This window comes from Columba livia, chromosome 23, assembly GCF_036013475.1.
Source record: "Columba livia isolate bColLiv1 breed racing homer chromosome 23, bColLiv1.pat.W.v2, whole genome shotgun sequence".
In the NCBI taxonomy this organism is placed as follows: Eukaryota; Metazoa; Chordata; class Aves; order Columbiformes; family Columbidae; genus Columba; species Columba livia.
The window spans coordinates 53,342-70,869 of record NC_088624.1 but is presented as its reverse complement, the minus strand read 5'-3'; the positions used below and the strand labels follow the sequence as shown (position 1 = coordinate 70,869).

General features: G+C 42.8%; 1 protein-coding gene across 5 annotated transcripts in view; it reads right to left on the bottom strand.

The window, feature by feature from the left end:
* The window catches only part of CDC27 (cell division cycle 27), a 33,710-nt gene that overhangs the window by 13,659 nt on the left and 2,523 nt on the right, over positions 1-17,528 (bottom strand). The window contains exons 2-12 of one of the 5 annotated variants that reach the window (XM_005515586.3): positions 13,071-13,146; positions 12,389-12,536; positions 8,843-8,968; positions 7,831-7,928; positions 7,170-7,324; positions 6,844-7,058; positions 6,074-6,188; positions 4,337-4,452; positions 2,363-2,462; positions 1,481-1,688; positions 484-656 (exon numbers count right to left, since the gene is read on the bottom strand). In XM_005515586.3, the coding sequence (XP_005515643.1) occupies positions 484-656; positions 1,481-1,688; positions 2,363-2,462; positions 4,337-4,452; positions 6,074-6,188; positions 6,844-7,058; positions 7,170-7,324; positions 7,831-7,928; positions 8,843-8,968; positions 12,389-12,536; positions 13,071-13,146 (1,530 nt within the window). Of the gene's footprint in view, positions 1-483; positions 657-1,480; positions 1,689-2,362; positions 2,463-4,336; positions 4,471-6,073; positions 6,189-6,843; positions 7,059-7,169; positions 7,325-7,830; positions 7,929-8,842; positions 9,041-12,388; positions 12,537-13,070; positions 13,147-17,528 lie in introns of all 5 variants that reach the window. The other 4 variants (XM_005515587.3, XM_065039519.1, XM_065039520.1 and 1 more) reach the window with 4 other exon arrangements.

Below are 17,528 nucleotides of genomic sequence, written 5' to 3'. Positions count from 1 at the left end.
ACACTGTGCTCCATATCTAAATCAGACTGCGTGTACAACTTAAAAAACGCTTCTGAATCCTACTGCATGTCTTCCGCACACAATCTGTCAACAGTGACAAGGAGAGTTAAACTGCTGGGTTATCCTTAACCACTCGCTTCTGCTTCTGACATCACCTTAGCTGTGCCAATACTGTCATTTCCGAGGCTGCAAAGGAAACTAGGTCATTGATGTGATCCACACCAACCAAAAAGGGTGAGAATTGTTTCAGTGACGTAATTTACAACATTGCAGTACAAACAACTGCATCAGCACAGCTGTGATTGAAGACAGGGAGACCCCAGTGGCTGGATGCACAAGGAAATAACATTAAAAGCCATCAAAAGTGTAACTCAGCCTCTTCAGGAAAGCTCAGTGACTACTAATGCAGATTCAAGATCTAAATCCATTCCAGCTATGCAAAACAAAAGCGAAAAGAGTAAGAACCCACCATGCAGTTCCTACCTGCATATATTCTGCAAGTTCGAAGTAAGCTCTCCCAATCTGGCACAGCACCCAGCCAGTGTTGTAGTGGTGGGACGGTAAATGGCTTAAAATATTTATTGCTTCTTTGCAGTTGTACGAACACAAGGCTAAATAACCTTTCCCCATGTCACGGAGAAGGCTCATCAGACCTTCTAGGAGAAAAATACAATAAATAAAAGTGGAAAAAAAAATAGTTGAGACTTATTTACTTGAAACTGCTAATCCCATAAACTCTTCATTATGGCAGGCACTACTCCCAATTTGCTTATGAAAATCTTTCAGGAGTTTTCAAACACAGGCTTATGCACTCTGAACTTAGGCATAATATTCTAAACATCAACCTCTGTAATCGAAGTCAGATGGTGACAACTTCTTTAGCCAGCAAAAGAGCACTCAGGAACAGAGAAACTCTCTAGTTTGGGGCAACTGGAGTTCTGCATTGGCAGCAGCTATTCAGACATTTTGTTAGGTTTGAACACAATTTCCACATGTCTGGTATCCATGGATACATCTTCTTGCTGCCTGGAAACATCATCAAGCCAAAAAAGAGGAATTCAGCAGTTTGTCTAGGATTTTCTGACAGTCTGAATAAAGACTTGTTTCTAAACAAACGGGAAATATGAAGGAAGAGCAGGCTACACAAACCCAATTTTAGGGGAAGATGACTGGGTTACTCAGAGCTCCTTTGAATCTGTTTCCAAGGATCTTGCCTGAAAATATTTCAATTGTTAATAAGGACCAGAGCCTACGAGATATATCTGCTTACAACGAGCCACTTTTTACTACTTTTTCACATGTTCTTTGTAAGTTAACTAGAAGACAGTGAATTCAATGTCTTTATACAGAGGTGACAGCTGCAGGTTCACTGAAACAAGAAAGAAACAAAACACTGGAGCAAAACATTTTCCACACAAGCTTAAAATGTATATATACAGACAGCTTTACTCTACTACAGTCCAAGAGCATTCAAACAGACCTGCTGCAGCCTTCTGTAGAGTAAAAGCCTGGATCTGTGGTGCAACAGCAGAAATTTTCCCTTCTGAAATGATGGAAGAGTCCAGTTTGGTAATTTCCAAACTGTCATTCAAGTTTGGTTGAGTTATTCCTCCCTTATTTGTTTTACTTTTTGTTTTTCTGTTTGGAATCTTAGGTGGGAACTTCATTTTTAATTTTTTGCTATTTTCCTGCAATTAAGAAGAATAAGAGCTTTATAGAAAAGTGTTTTAAATTCAGGTAACTTAACATGAAAGTAAATGGTATAAAATGGTATGTATGCTTCCTTGCAGCCTTAACAATGACAGCCAGCTGTTTGGCTTTTACACACTCAGGAACCTAACTGACTATGTTTAGTAGTTAATTTTTAAACACAAATTATTCATATCACCTAACTACAGTCCATAAGTATTTGAGCTTCAGTGTTCTGCTCCATTGTTTGAAGAGCAGAAAACTGATACAAAAATAACTTTGTTTTGGGGAGGAAAAAAAAAAAAAAAAAAAAGAGTATTTGCTCAAAATAATAACATATCTGAGCAACACCATCTCCCTATCAAATGGGTTGACAGCTAGCAGCACCACTGCATCTGTCTACCCTGCACGTATCTCTGTTTTTGTCCATGATACTCTTCTTCCCGCTATTTCAATTGGGTACTTGAGAGCTTAAAAAATAACATGGCATCATAACTCGTTTGTACATTCGTCTGTTCTGCCCCTTGTAAGGGGCAGATCATTCTCCTTCACTGGAGAATGAGAAGGATCTTCTTCACTGCTAGAATTGATAAACATACGGGGAAGTTATTATTCAGTATAGTGGCATGAGGTAAGAAACCCACAAGTTTCCAAAATGCATGAAGTTTGTCACCTTTGTTGTAGAGCTATCTGTAGTAAATAGGCGAGAGCTTCTTCGAGGCAGTGCATTTGGTGGGGCAGCAATTGTTGGGCTCAGTACCTGAGGTGTTGTACTGAAAGGAAATGGCACATTAAAAAAAAATAATCACAGAATCCCAGAATGTCAGGGGTTGAAGGGCCCTGGAAAGCTCATCCAGTGCAATCCCCCCATGGAGCAGGAACACCCAGATGAGGTTACACAGGAAGGTGTCCAGGCGGGTTGGAATGTCTGCACAGAAGGAGACTCCACAACCTCCCTGGGCAGCCTGGGCCAGGCTCTGGCACCCTTACAGAGAAGAAATTTCTTCTCAAATTTAAGTAGAATCTTCTGTGTTCCAGTTCGAACCCATTACGCCTTATCCTGTCACTGGTTGTCACCCAGAAGAGCCTGGCTCCATCCTCCTGACACTGCCCCTTTCCATATTGATCCCCAGGAATGAGTCCCCCCTCAGCCTCCTCTTGTCCAGCTCCAGAGCCCCAGCTCCCTCAGCCTTTCCTCACACGGGAGATGCTCCACTCCCTTCAGCATCTTGGTGGCTGCGCTGGACTCTCTCCAGCAGTTCCCTGTCCTGCTGGAACTGAGGGGCCACAACTGGACACAATATTCCAGGTGTGGTCTCCCCAGGGCAGAGCAGAGGGGCAGGAGAACCTCTCTGACCTACTGACCACCCCCTTCTAACCCACCCCAGGTCCCATTGGCTTCCTGGCCACAAGGGCCCAGTGCTGGCTCATGGTCACCCTGCTGTCCCCAGGACCCCCGGGTCCCTTTCACCTACACTGCTCTCTAATAGGTCATTCCCCAACTTACACTGGAACCTGGGGTTGTTCCTGCCCAGATTCAAGACTCTGCACTTGCCCTTGTTCTATTTCATTACATTTTTCCCTGCCCAGCTCTCCAGCCTGTCCAGGTCTCCGATGGCAGCACAGCTTCCAGTGTCAGCCACTCCTCCCAGCTTGGTGTCATCAGCACACTTGCTGACAGTCACTCTATTCCCTCATCCAAATCATTGATGAATATATTGCATAATACCAGCCCCAGCACTGCCCCCTGAGGCACTGCACTGGGTACAGGCCTCAACTGGACTCTGCCCATTGACCGCGACTCTCTGGCTTCTTCCCTTCAGCCAGTTCACAGTCACCTCACTCCCCGCTCATCCAGACCGCACTCCCTCAGTTCAGCTGTGAGGATGCTGTGGAGACTCTGTCAAATGGCTCACTCAAGTCAAGGGAGATCACGTCCACCGCTCTGCCATCATCCATCCATCTTGGTATGTCCTCATAACGGTCAATGAGGTTGGTCAAGCACAACTTCCCCTTGGTGAAGCCATGTTGACTGCCCCTAATGACCCTCTTCTCCCTGATATGCCTTGACATGGCACCAAGGAGAAGTCGTTCCATCGGTTTCCCAGGCATGGAGGTGAGGCTGACCGGCCTAGAGTTCCCCGGGTCCTCCTTCCTGCCCTTTTTGAAGCCTGGAGTGCCATTTGCTTTCCTCCAGTCCTCGGGCATCTCTCCTGTTTCCCAAGACTTGGCAAAGATGATGATTAAATATGATTAAAGTCCTTCGCTCCACTTTTAACAAAAACAGCTTTTATCTGTGTTTTAAACAAATTGCTCAAGTTCTATAGCACGGACATTTCCCCCCAACAACAAATAAATTAACTGTTGCATGTCAAGAACACAAGCAGAATTTCTTTCCAGCTACTTTCTCATTTATTGATGAAATGGTCTAACGGCAAAGGAAACTTAAAACAGACAGACTAACGACCATGCACAAGCTTCCTACTTATATGTTAGAGTTATTCTGCCTAACAAAAACACCCCACCTTTTCATCATGCAAAGAGGAATTCTGCAGGAACATTCACACAAGTTGGGCAAATGAAGTGCCAAGTTCCTTCAAGAAAGGAGATGCAAAAGGTAATACCAAGATGATCACTTTTCCCCTACCTTGTCTGCGGGCCAGAGCTCTGTGTTTGCGCAACAAGAACTGGAGTGACTTCCCGGCTATTCCCGCTCTGTGAGAAGACAGATTTTGTTCCAGCTTGGCTCATCCTGCTGACAGCCTGTATAACACAAAGTTTCTACAGGTTTGTTATTACGTCACTAAGAAGTCTCAATCTCTGCTAAATCAACCCAAAACCCTTCTGCCTATCAAACACTGCGCAAAGGAGGACAAATTTGTGTTCTTTCAATAAAGGGTGACCCATAAAAAGGATTTTTCATTCTACCTGTTAAAATGCCAATAACACTGAGTTTACCAACCTTATGTACATTATTTTAAAGACATAAAATCTCCATCTAGTGGCAAGAAACTGTAGATTAGGATATTTGTGCAGGAAAAAAGAGAATTGCAAGATGATGTATTTAAAGTTCCTTCTCCACAAAGTTGTACAAGAAAATAACCAGGGAATGAAAAAGATTCTTAAATTGTTATCTGACAATCACATCCAGAAGACATTCACCATTAATATCACTTTATTGAGGTACTCACTGTACAACACCCGAGCCTGCCATGCCCCCGTTTGGCATACCCATTCATAGCATAAATCAGTATTTCACAAGTTAAATAATTACTGCAGAAGCCTTGGGAGCAGATACAGAAATAAACTGCTTCTTCAAAGAGGGACCTGCATTATGCAGCATAGAACGTTAACATATAGAGACCTACAGTCAAATTAATACCAAGCAGCGAGTCACCACTTGTCACTTGAGTTGAGCACATTTTTTGGTAGCTTTTATTTGCTACAGATTACAAACGTGTGATCTGACTTCGCACCAAAACATTGTCTTACACCTTCACACATCTCCAGATGTGATAACTTGACTGTGAATCTGAGTCCCAACAAACAAGTTCAGATAGAAACTCACTGCCTGATGTGTAGGCTTCCTGTAAAAGATTCAGAACAGGTCCTGCCCTCCCTGCCTTTTAAAGAAAGCTTAAACTGTCTTTCTGCCCACTCCACAGGCAGGAACATTCAACTCTGTGATGGCTGTTTGGACACGACATTCCTGAAGACACCAGAAATTGGCAAGTGGGACCACTCATAGCACAAGCAGCACCAGTTTATGCATTATTTGACTTTTAACATCCTGTCCTTGCCTTCTCAGTTTCTTTGGTATCAGAGGACAGTTCAGGCACCCAACAAGCACGCTGGCCCACTCAGACAGGAAGCCTTTGGATCCATCCTGATGTTTCGTTCATTTATGTAAGTGTTTCCTAGGAAACTGCCTCTGTTAAGTCACACACATTCTAGCCGCAGCTATACTAAATCTTTTCTGAATCGGTATTTGAAGAGCAGAAGTGAAACTGGCCAAGTAATTATTTGCATTGGACAAAGCATGCACCAGAAGCCCAAGCTGTCTATTAAAATGTATTAAATAGTTGTATTTAGGTAGTAGCACAGATGCATCTGGGCAGAAAACACGTGCACGGATTAGCAAAATTTACACTGTTTATTCTCACTTAATAAACCATTTCCACAACTAAAGGAGACTGAAATCAGTTCCACACTCAAACTGTTATTCAAAACAAATTTTGTAAACAGAAGGTAAGTCAGGTTCTCCTCACCATAAGCCCAATTCAATTCACGTGCAATGCTTTTTTATCTGTATTATGGATTCTTTAAGAGTACAGTGCAATGTCAAACTCTTGGAACAGCAATCACATTCTAGAATGCAAGATACCTTCTTTGGAGGTGCTCCTGTGGATGGCACATCAATTACGGAGGAAGAGTTTGTGTAGTTTTGTAAATACGATCCGTCTCCAGGGCTTGGGGCTTCTAGTGGCAAAATTCCAAAGCTGAGAACAAAATAAAGAGGAAGGGTCAAAGCCTGAGTGTTAGATCAACGATGAGAGTTGGCCTGAGTCTGCGCTTAAGACAGAGACCCAGCTGATCAACTGAAATCAACAAAGTAGTTCTGAAATAGCGTTAACTCTCTAATATCTTTCTATCCTCATCTATAAAAGATATTTTATTAGAAAATATTCCTGAAAAGTACAGAGTTTTCTTTGCCTGCATAATAACTAACAGACACAGACGATGCAAATATTAATGGCTTGTAACATAAGGCTATTTAAATAAGATGCCATATAGGACAGAGCATATATACGCATGCTCTTTAAAACAGAGTGATTTTTCAAAGAATGCTCTTCAGAGTTTATTTCAGAGCAGACCCTTTAAAGGGTCTTCCAGTGTGAACACTGCAGTGCGCAATATACTGAATCAAGAGTTCCTCTCTTCTAATAAAAAATACCAACTGCATTTTTTAAAAAACAGAAGAAATAAACACTAGAGCAGTCACTGAAGTTGTTCAGCTTTTGCAGCATTATTTATAGCACACACACACACACGCGTTGGAGTCTGCTGTACAGCACCAGACACCTCTCCTGTTTTAAACGACAAACGTTATCACCAGCACAGCTACAGCAGCAATTGCCTGTCTCAAGGACTCACCTTGGAGTCAGCGGGCTCAAAGCCGCAGGCCCCCCCAGTAAACTCCGCCCAGTTTTTGGTTTGTTTTGAGCCTGTTTAGACAAAATGGCAGTGCCTGACCCAAGAGGGACAGCATCAGGTGATATTACAGCTGAGTCAATGTAAGACATAGAAGAATCCGTGTTCAAAGAGGAATATTTTGAATTGGAGGACTCAAGGTTGATTCTGTTCAACTCCTGAAAAATGGAAGGCAGCTGTTAGATACCTGCACAGTGTAGTTTCTAACTAGCATTTTTCAGTTAGGCTGGAAAGACTGCTTTAAACATCAATACTTTAGCAAAACTCACAATTGTGTCTTGTGGTGTTTCCATAAGGACAGTGTCAGGCTGCCTATGGCAGATGTTGTGATTAGGTACCAATGTTGGGCAAGTGTTAGGCAGACAGCTGCTAAAGTTCTGTAACGATGTTAATTTAAATGTTTGGTCAGGATCTGGTTTTTCACCTGTAAGATTGAAAGGAGATTTAAACAGAGTTATTCCCAAGTCTATACGCTGAATATTCAGGCTGAAAAAAGGAGGACAGGGGATGAAATCCTTTAAAAGGGGTGCATTCTTATTTTATTGTTTTAAAACCCCTTACAGCAAATCAGAAGCGTTCTTCCACTACAAAACCCTGCGCGATCAGTTTTATCAAAACAATAGAGTTGCTTTTAAGTAAGTCTCAGAAGCATAGTTTCTCAGATTCTACTACGCGCAGGTTGGAAAACGTGGTGTTGTTAAACCAAAGTGTGCAAACGGTGAATATAGCAGAGGACAAGACAAAAGCCCAGTATTTTAAATGCATTATTTCTCAGAAAACCACTCCAAAGAATTTCACTGGCATCTTCCTTACTTGTTTGGGACACGGAGTAAAATAAACCTTGCCACATGGCGATGGCAAGTCAGAAAACCTGACATAACCAGAAACACAGAAAACATCTTCACTAGTGAAACAGTTCCGCAGACTCACCGATTTCACATAGTGATTCAAAAGGGGACCAGAGGAAAGGATTTAAACTAAGGCTCTTTTGGTAACATTCTGATCCTTTGGCAAGCCGGTCTGTCTTGCTGCGAAAAGAATGCAATGGTTTAGAGGGAAACTGAAGAACAGCACTTGTGTTCAAGATAACTTTCCAGGAGAGGAGTTGAACAACAACAGCGCTCTGAGAGTCACAGCAACATTGCTCATTTTTTAAGCCACACAGTCATACTGAGTTCTTTTGAAGTTATTTGACATATTTAGACACAGATGAAAGTTACTTAGCCGCAGCCATCAAAGAAAGTTATATAATTGCTAGCCTTCCATCGGTTTTAAGTATCTACAAATAACATTTCTGTACACAAATTAAAGGCTAAACTGAACATGTTAGTACCTGGCTACAAAGATAAGCTGCTTCTGAATTTTTTTTTTTTTCTTCGAGAACAGGTATATTAGGGAATAATGCAAGAACCCCCCTACTCCTATTTGATCTGTTCGTGTTTACTGACATCTTTCTTGTTTCTTGGCAAAAGCAAAACACTTCAATTAGGAAAGCTATTCTGACTGTTCCGACTCAGAACTTTCATTTGGAGGTTATAGCAACACATCAGTAAAAGAGATACAGAAAAATCAAGATGGCAACACTGAGAAACAGGCCTTGAGAGCTTCTCTTAGGGAAGAATACAGAAGAAATCCAACAACATTAAAAAGTAAAAACCAAAACAAACCCAACTCTCAGATTACATGCTTAACAACCTAGAAAAGAGGAATTTGTATTTTCAATCAGTCAGAAGCTCTGCCTGAAAGACAAGCCATTTTTGCATTCACAAGTTAGATGGCTTCCACAACTATCTACTTGCATCTATCATACTCCAAATTGTGCAGGCCACATAACTCAGAGACAGGTGTACCCCGTGGCAACTAAAAATTTGACTAAAATTGAGCTTGGTCAAATAAAAAAACCCCAAACTTTATTAGACAAAATTAAAAAAAGCAACGTTACCAGTAGACATGTCCCAGCAAGGAGAGTGTAAAGCATGCAGAGTCACCAAACTCCATAACAATGTCATCATGGCCTTTCTGTTTATTCAACACTCCACCAGATAAGATCTGCTCTCCTTCTGCAAGCCTTTTTAAAAAACAAGAGGTTTAAAGGGGGTTACAAGGCTCACAGTATTGGTAGTCCAGTGTTTTCACCCTGCTGCAAACAAGAACAGAAATCCACTGTCAGTGTTCACAAGTTTCAAACCACATACAATCTAGCTCCTGCAAATGAATTTTACATTAAAGATGGATTCCTCTAGAAACACAGAGCTATGCACAACTCTGAATACAAACACCTCCACCGGCAGGGAAGAAAAATCAAACACAGAACCCAGCACCACTCCAAAACCACAGACACATAATACAACATGACTCTTCCAGAGGTCCCTAATCTTAGGTAGAATACTAAATCAAGGACAAGAAAGTCTTCCAAATGGTTCACTTTTTGAAGGTACTTTACCTGGTAACAAGCTAAGACAGTGCTTAGTTTGGCTTTGTTTCCCAACTAAGAAATGCAGTCCGGAAGGCTCCACGCATTCGGATGAGATCAAATACTGGGATATGTTACAGGCTTTGGATTCTAATGCCTTGCTTTCTGGCAAGACAGGCTCAAAAGGAGTTTGCATCTGCTACACCTGCAGTGAGCAGTACCACTCAGTGGAATGGGTCACTCACTATTAGGCTTTAAAATGACTTTAAGCAACTTCAGGGGATGGGAGGCATTCTTCTGGCTGACACTTCCATAAACACACTGAATCACAGAATCCCAGAATGTCGGGGGTTGAAGGGCCCTGGAAAGCTCATCCAGTGCAATCCCCCCATGGAGCAGGAACACCCAGATGAGGTTACACAGGAAGGTGTCCAGGCGGGTTGGAATGTCTGCAGAGAAGGAGACTCCACAACCCCTTGGGCAGCCTGGGCCAGGCTCTAGCACCCTTACAGAGAAGAAATTTCTTCTCAAATTTAAGTGGAATCTTTTGTGTTGCAGTTCGAACCCATTACGCCTTATCCTGTCCTTGGCTGTCACCCAGAAGAGCCTGGCTCCATCCTCCTGACACTGCCCCTTTCCATATTGATCCCCAGGAATGAGTCCCCCCTCAGCCTCCTCTTGTCCAGCTCCAGAGCCCCAGCTCCCTCAGCCTTTCCTCACACGGGAGATGCTCCACTCCCTTCAGCATCTTGGTGGCTGCGCTGGACTCTCTCCAGCAGTTCCCTGTCCTGCTGGAACTGAGGGGCCACAACTGGACACAATATTCCAGGTGTGGTCTCCCCAGGGCAGAGCAGAGGGGCAGGAGAACCTCTCTGACCTACTGACCACCCCCTTCTAACCCACCCCAGGTACCATTGGCTTCCTGGTCACAAGGGCCCAGTGCTGGCTCATGGTCACCCTGCTGTCCCCAGGACCCCCGGGTCCCTTTCACCTACACTGCTCTCTAATAGGTCATTCCCCAACTTACACTGGAACCTGGGGTTGTTCCTGCCCAGATTCAAGACTCTGCACTTGCCCTTGTTCTATTTCATTACATTTTTCCCTGCCCAGCTCTCCAGCCTGTCCAGGTCTCCGATGGCAGCACAGCTTCCAGTGTCAGCCACTCCTCCCAGCTTGGTGTCATCAGCACACTTGCTGACAGTCACTCTATTCCCTCATCCAAATCATTGATGAATATATTGCATAATACCAGCCCCAGCACTGCCCCCTGAGGCACTGCACTGGGTACAGGCCTCAACTGGACTCTGCCCATTGACCACGACTCTCTGGCTTCTTCCCTTCAGCCAGTTCACAGTCACCTCACTCCCCGCTCATCCAGACCGCACTCCCTCAGTTCAGCTGTGAGGATGCTGTGGAGACTCTGTCAAATGGCTCACTCAAGTCAAGGGAGATCACGTCCACCGCTCTGCCATCATCCATCCATCTTGGTATGTCCTCATAACGGTCAATGAGGTTGGTCAAGCACAACCTCCCCTTGGTGAAGCCATGTTGACTGCCCCTAATGACCCTCTTCTCCCTGATATGCCTTGACATGGCACCAAGGAGAAGTCGTTCCATCGGTTTCCCAGGGATGGAGGTGAGGCTGACCGGTCTAGAGTTCCCCGGGTCCTCCTTCCTGCCCTTTTTGAAGACTGGAGTGCCATCTGCTTTCCTCCAGTCCTCAGGCATCTCTCCCGTTTCCCAAGACTTGGCAAAGATGATGGAGAGCAGTCCAGCCATGACCTCAGCCAGCTCCCTCAGCACCTGTGGGTGCATCCCATCCAGACCCATGGATTTATGGATGTCCATACTATTCAATTGCTCCCTAACCAAGTCCTCATCAACCGAGGCAAACTCCTCCACTGTCCTGCCTTCCTCTGGGGCCTCAGCGGTACAGGATCCCCAGGACAGCCCCCAGCAGAGCAGACAGAGAAAAGAAAGCATTCAGTAACTCTGCCTTCCCTGTATCTTCTGTCACCAGGGCACCCACCTCGTTCATCAGTGGGCCTACATTGCCTCTGCTGTTAGTTTTATCTGCCACGTATTTGAAAAAGCTCTTCCTGTTGTCCTTGACCCCTCTCACAAGGTTTAATTCTAAGGAGGCCTGAGCTTTCCTAGTTGCCTCCTACACCCTCTGACAACAGCCTCATGTTCTCCCCAAGTGGCCAGCCCCTTCTTCCATGATCTATAAACTCTCCTCTTCCACTTGAGCATACCCAGCAGCTCTAAAGTATTTTGTAGAGAGACAGTTAAACTTCTGTAAAAACCCCCCACAGTATTCCAAGTTTTTTGAACTAAGGTTTTTTGCCTTCCTGAGTGCTTCATCCTCTCCATTCCGCACCTCAGCCAGACATTGTTTCCTAGATTTGAGCTGCAACAGCCTGAAAGGTCTACATATTAATATAAGTGAAATACTCTCACTAACAAACTCTCAGGGCATTAGGGTCTGCAGCTTGAGCATTTTCATCTTATACTCTTGCCGTTAAGACTCCAGAAAACCAGGACAATACCTTGACACCGACTGCTATGTCCCTGTCAAAGTTACCATTTATGTTGAACACAGCATTCTCTTGTGTGGACTCAAGGTGGGCTTGTTGTGGGTTTTTAAAACCGGATTTCTGTCTGCCACCCATTGCCAGTAACTGGGTAAGAGGAGCAAGCTTACCGTTTGAGAGACATGGCACATCCATTAAATTCATAACGGAAACAATGAAATAAGCAAAGAATCAGAGAAACACAAAACCAAAACAAACACTTCCCAGAGAGGTCTCCTTGAGTCGTCTCAGCAATCAATGTTTTCTCCTCCTACACTGCTTGACAACTCCTTGGTAAGTTATTCAATACCTTTTAGAGGCTTCTGCAACATGGACTAATGTTTGTTATGTCTGTATCTGCAAGCAAAATGAATTGAACTTACAATCTTCAGAGATGAAGGACCAATGAAATACTAGTTTATGCAGTATGACATATTTCAAATAAAAATCTAAACGACAAGATCATTTCTAATCCTGGACAGAACGTAAAGGATTTACGTACTTGCTGAGGTCAACGCAACATTTTGCGAGTAGGTATTTGCACTGTGGGGTAGTACAGCTGTGTCCCTTGAGGAGCCTGTATGCTTTGTAGGCCTTTCCTGAGCGGTAGTAACATGTTGCCAGTAAAAACAGTGCTTCTTCTGAATGCACTATTAAAAATAATAATAATAAAATAAATTAGTTGATTGTTTACCTTTTTGATAGAAGGAATTCAACTGGAGATATCTGTTCCATACATTCTGATTCTTCTGACTCTCATTGTCTCAGCTTCACCACACTTGTCTTTTTTCAAACCAATTAACATATCTGAACAGCATTATTATCAAAGACAGCTTTCAATATCAAGACTACTTGTAGAATTTGTTAGCTGCATCTGTCCTCAAGTGTGCTTGGAAGACACACAATGCTCAAGGCTGTTAAAAACACCACCCTCCCATTTGACCCCATACAACAGATCACTGTAAACATGACACTGAGTTTAAGGAGATTTTACTATAAGATAGCACGGCTGCTGTTACACAATTTGATTTGCCAACCTAAGTGCAATGCATTCTTCTGCTGTCCCCGAGCAGAAATTTAAGTTTCATTATCACAACAGAAGTAAAACAAAGCAGGATTGGAGGCTCAAAAATCCTAAATCTAAATTGAAAAAAGTATCAACTTCATATTTGCAAAGTACATACCTTCTGCATATAATCTTTCTGCAAGGAACACTGCATCACGGTAAGCATAGTGGTTAAGTGCTTGCCATATAGCAGCCTGCAAGACAAAAAAAAATAATTTAAATTTAGAGAGAAGCTTTCAGAAAAGCAAAACTCATTAGCTCTTACTGTCAAAAAGCAAAGTGTTGGGTTTTTTTACTGGTGTCATAAGAACAATGGATAAGGATAAACATGCAGGCCAAGTTTTAGTTGTCTCAACTACTAGTAAGGAGACTGAAGAAAAAATATCTTAGCACGGAAGTCATGAACCAGTCTAAGAATACTGCTCACTAGTTACTGTACACAACCATCTATAAACCTCAGCCAACGTGCACTGAACTAACAGAGTACTTCCACCTGTTAATGAGTTTTAGCTTTGTGCATAACTGAGCATGAATTATTGTAAACTGCCACCAAACAATAACACATTAAGTAAAGACAAGAAAAAAGCCAACCCCTAACTGGTTACTAGATATTTCATTTTGCTTGTAGCTGTGCCCAGGGAGGTTGAAAAACGCTAGGGTGCTTAACTTTTGTAACGGTATTATGCATAAACTCATTTAAACTATCTTGAGATGGGACAAACCAAAACCCAACAGGACCAGAAGTCACATTAGTATTTGACACTGTCAATGTAAGACTGCCGTTGATTACGTTTTTTTAGGTATACAGCATTTCCTTGAAGGGATATGAGTGTTCTCCTAAGAACCAAGATGAATGCAACCCACAGCTTTTTGTTGCGGTGTTTTGTTTGGATCTTTGCTCATCAGTCACTTTTTTACTGCCACTAATTAGGATTGCAAGGTATCACACAAGAACGAATGCAATGCAAACGAGATGGACAAACTGATATATATAAATATTTGAAGGCAACCTGCTTCTCCATTTTGTTCATATACCCATACTTGGTCAAAACCAGCTCCCTGCTTCAGGGCACCATCTTCCTTTTTCACAAACAGCAAACTCAAGAGCTGCGTGCCAATATTTGTATATACATCAAAAGATTGCACTAATCCAGTGAAACACAAATGAAACGTGCACATAAGTGTACAAACTGTGCACACCATTAAAGCAGCCGTCATAATCCCTTGTGCTGCCACAAGCATTGGCTGAGCTACAAGGCAGAGCTGTCCAGCAAAAGCCACTTTACAACAAACACCACTCGGCCAATTTTCTTCAGATCAGAATAAAGACCTTCTATTGTCTGTAAGAGGGGTAGGATGGGAAAAACTGTTCCTTTTAAGATCTATTCAGCCTGGTCTCCCGCCCGTGACAGCCAGCAGGGTGCATGCTTAGGGATCTGTGCGCAGAGGGTCGCTACCCAGACCGCAGCTCCTTCCCATCCAGCAGCCGTGCTCGAGAGCCAAAGCAGTTCTCCCACAAGCAGCCAACAGCTGTTTTGCACTAGTTTTGTTATTACTGATCAAAACAAGTTCTGAACTTATGAACTCAAGGTGCTGCAGTCTAGTTTTTCTCCAAAAGGAATCTTCCAGAGCTACAGAAATAGCACCCTGTAATGGCACTATTTCCCAGTAGGAAAGGCAAGTGCCAATTTAATCTGAAAAAAACAATTCAAACAGAGTTACACGCATGTCCTGGTTTTGTTAAAAAACAAGTTTCTCTTTCAGTGAATTTTGTCTGTCAGCTAAAGCTTTCACATGAGCTGCATTTTCCTGGAGAACCAGATACATGTTTTGGTAAACCTAGCAATGGAATGCGAAGTTGTTGATAAGCATGGATGGACATCCAGCAAGAGAGGCAACCAAAAACAGGTGACCAAGAAACTGACCAACTGAGCATAACATCCCATTCACGTGAATACTGCATATAAAGGTGGGAGATCACGAGGATCTCGTCCCTTTTTTCCTTATGGCCGACATTAGGAGAGGACCTTGCAAGTCGTCCCTGTGAACTGAGGCCTAGTGAGAGACTGAATCCAGCTCCGGTTGGCTGCAGAGTCCAGTCCAGGACTTTGGGTGCCGGCTCTGCAGTTGCTGAGATTTTCAAGATTGGTTTTGTACATTTTGTATTATTTTCTCTATTCTTATGAGTAGCATTAGTAAGACAATTTAATTTTTCCAACTCTCTTCTCTCTGTCCTTCTTTTCCTCCCGATTGCCTGTCCTTAGGGGGAAGGGGGGAGAGGGAGGGGCAAAAGGGGGAAGGGAGGGAGGAGAGGAGGTTAACAATACATCTGCCAGGGTTTTTTTTTATTGTCACCCAGCAGTCAAAACCCTCAGCAACGTACCATATGCTACTTCTTCCAACATAACTTGATAAACTCAGGGTGTGAAAAATGTGCAAGTTCTCTTCACGGGAAGCCTGCGCAGTGTTCATGATGAGTACACACCAGAGTTTCCAATTACTATACAGAGTATTATACACAAAATCTCCACAGAGATACTATTTGCTTCTGTCATTAAGTGCCGACAATATGCTGAAGGATTCAACAGGTACTTTTAAGTTTGTGTGCAAGTATCTAAAACCAAATTATCTTTATTATAATACAAACACTTTATTATTGTTCTCTGACTGTATTCCACACTTGGGAGTCTGCCTGAAGTGATTACTCCCTTCTACATTGAAAAGTTCCACCGTTGAACATTGTTCCGTGCACCACAGACAGCATGGTACAAAAAGTACAAGGCACAAGGAGGGTGTTAAAATCTTTCAGACTATATCCACGTTAGGGCAGCTTAAGGTCTCCTTTTTCTCTTGCTCTCAGAAGCAGCTCTTCCTTTACCAAGTAATGAATGGCATTCAGATTAACCTAGCCAAGTTGTGCCATTCTCAGGTTAAAAATACTGTCTTTACAGAGCCGTTACTCAGCATGCTTACAAAACAAAGGTATGGTGGTGATGAAATCAATGTCATTTGACTTCTCAAACAGGAGCAAGTTGCCAGAAACAATCTTGACAGAGAGGCACACAAAAGATTTCTGGCTATATCACAGCCACATTACAAAAGTTACACTACATATATAATAATAACAACAAAACAAATAACAATTGTTGCTGAGCAGAGTTTCATTGAAAGCGAACAGCTGCTAGAAGCCCCGTTGTGTAACAACTGCCATTCTACAACGCAAGAGGTGCAAGTTGAACTCATGCCTTCAACAGACAGACACTGAAAATGGGATCCTTGCACACACTGTCCTAAAAGAGTGAGAGGAGGAAATGAAGGTGGTAGGGAATCAGCCTTAGTAACAATTTCCTGTGAGAACAGATGTCTGAACTACAACCGTGTGTCTCAAATTACCAAAAAGTATTTCTCATGCACCTTTGAGGAAGCACACCTCGGACAGGAACATCAGTCTCTTTACAGAGAAGTAATTTAGTTCATTCTAGTAGAAGCTCAATGTATCTACACAGCATTAGTGGCACATGACAACTGGTAAACCACAACAGAAGAGCAAAAAACTCAAGCAAAAAACTTTGGGGCATTTATCCAATATTTAATCCCAACATACTTCAGAGCAGGACAATGCAGTACAATGACAAATACAATCCAAATGCAGTCTTAGTTTCCTCCCCGTGGTAGTTTTCAAATTTTACATGGAACTTATCAACTGGGACCCAAAAAGCAGCCTCCTCACGGGCGTGTAAAGCGGTTGAGATACTGTGGTTGCAATGTCTGTTCTCAGAGCTACAAACATGGAGAGGAGGGAAGATTGAAGTGTTTCAAAGTTTTATTCAAACATACTTGCAGACCAGCTAAACCTCCAAGTTATTTTAAATACACATTAGTTTGCAAATGCAAAGTGATCAGGGAATTCCAAAACTACCACACCAGCCACAGCTCTCCAGCAAAAGATCCTTGGAGAGGAGAGTAAGAAAATAACAGGAGATTCAGACAGGTCCATCTTCTATGCAGAAAATCCTGTGCATTGTGCAAGTGTCACTTAATACCCAAGCCAAAGAGCTCTTAAATGATAAGCGTTCTGTTCTGACAGCTGTATAGCCTTGGAAATTATTTTTCAAATCTTGATAGAAACTGCTTAGCATGTCAATAGGCTATAAAGATTTCAGACTTCTTCAAGGTGGGCAGAGGGAAGGAGAGTATTCTGAGACAAGCTGTGCTACATTTCCTAGTTATGCTAATTCTGTCCACTAAATAACCAGCAACTGGTACGGCAAGTTTTCAGCCTTGGAGTTCAAGCATCATTCGAGTGGGTCACAGCACACAATCACCTTGAACAGCTCAACCGCAAGGAAAGTGGGTTTTTTTTTTTTGTTTCCAAGACATTTTCCGGAAACATTTGGAAGGCATCCAGTCTGTTTCTCAGAATACAAAGCTTTGTGTTTGAGCTGAAGAGTTTTAAATTGGCCACATCAGGAAGGACAGTAGAGGCCTGTTTTCTACATAAGCTCTGGTACTTTTGTTCATCTTAAGGGATCAAAAAAGTTTATAAAATAACCGCTGAACAGGATGCCTTCGGGGA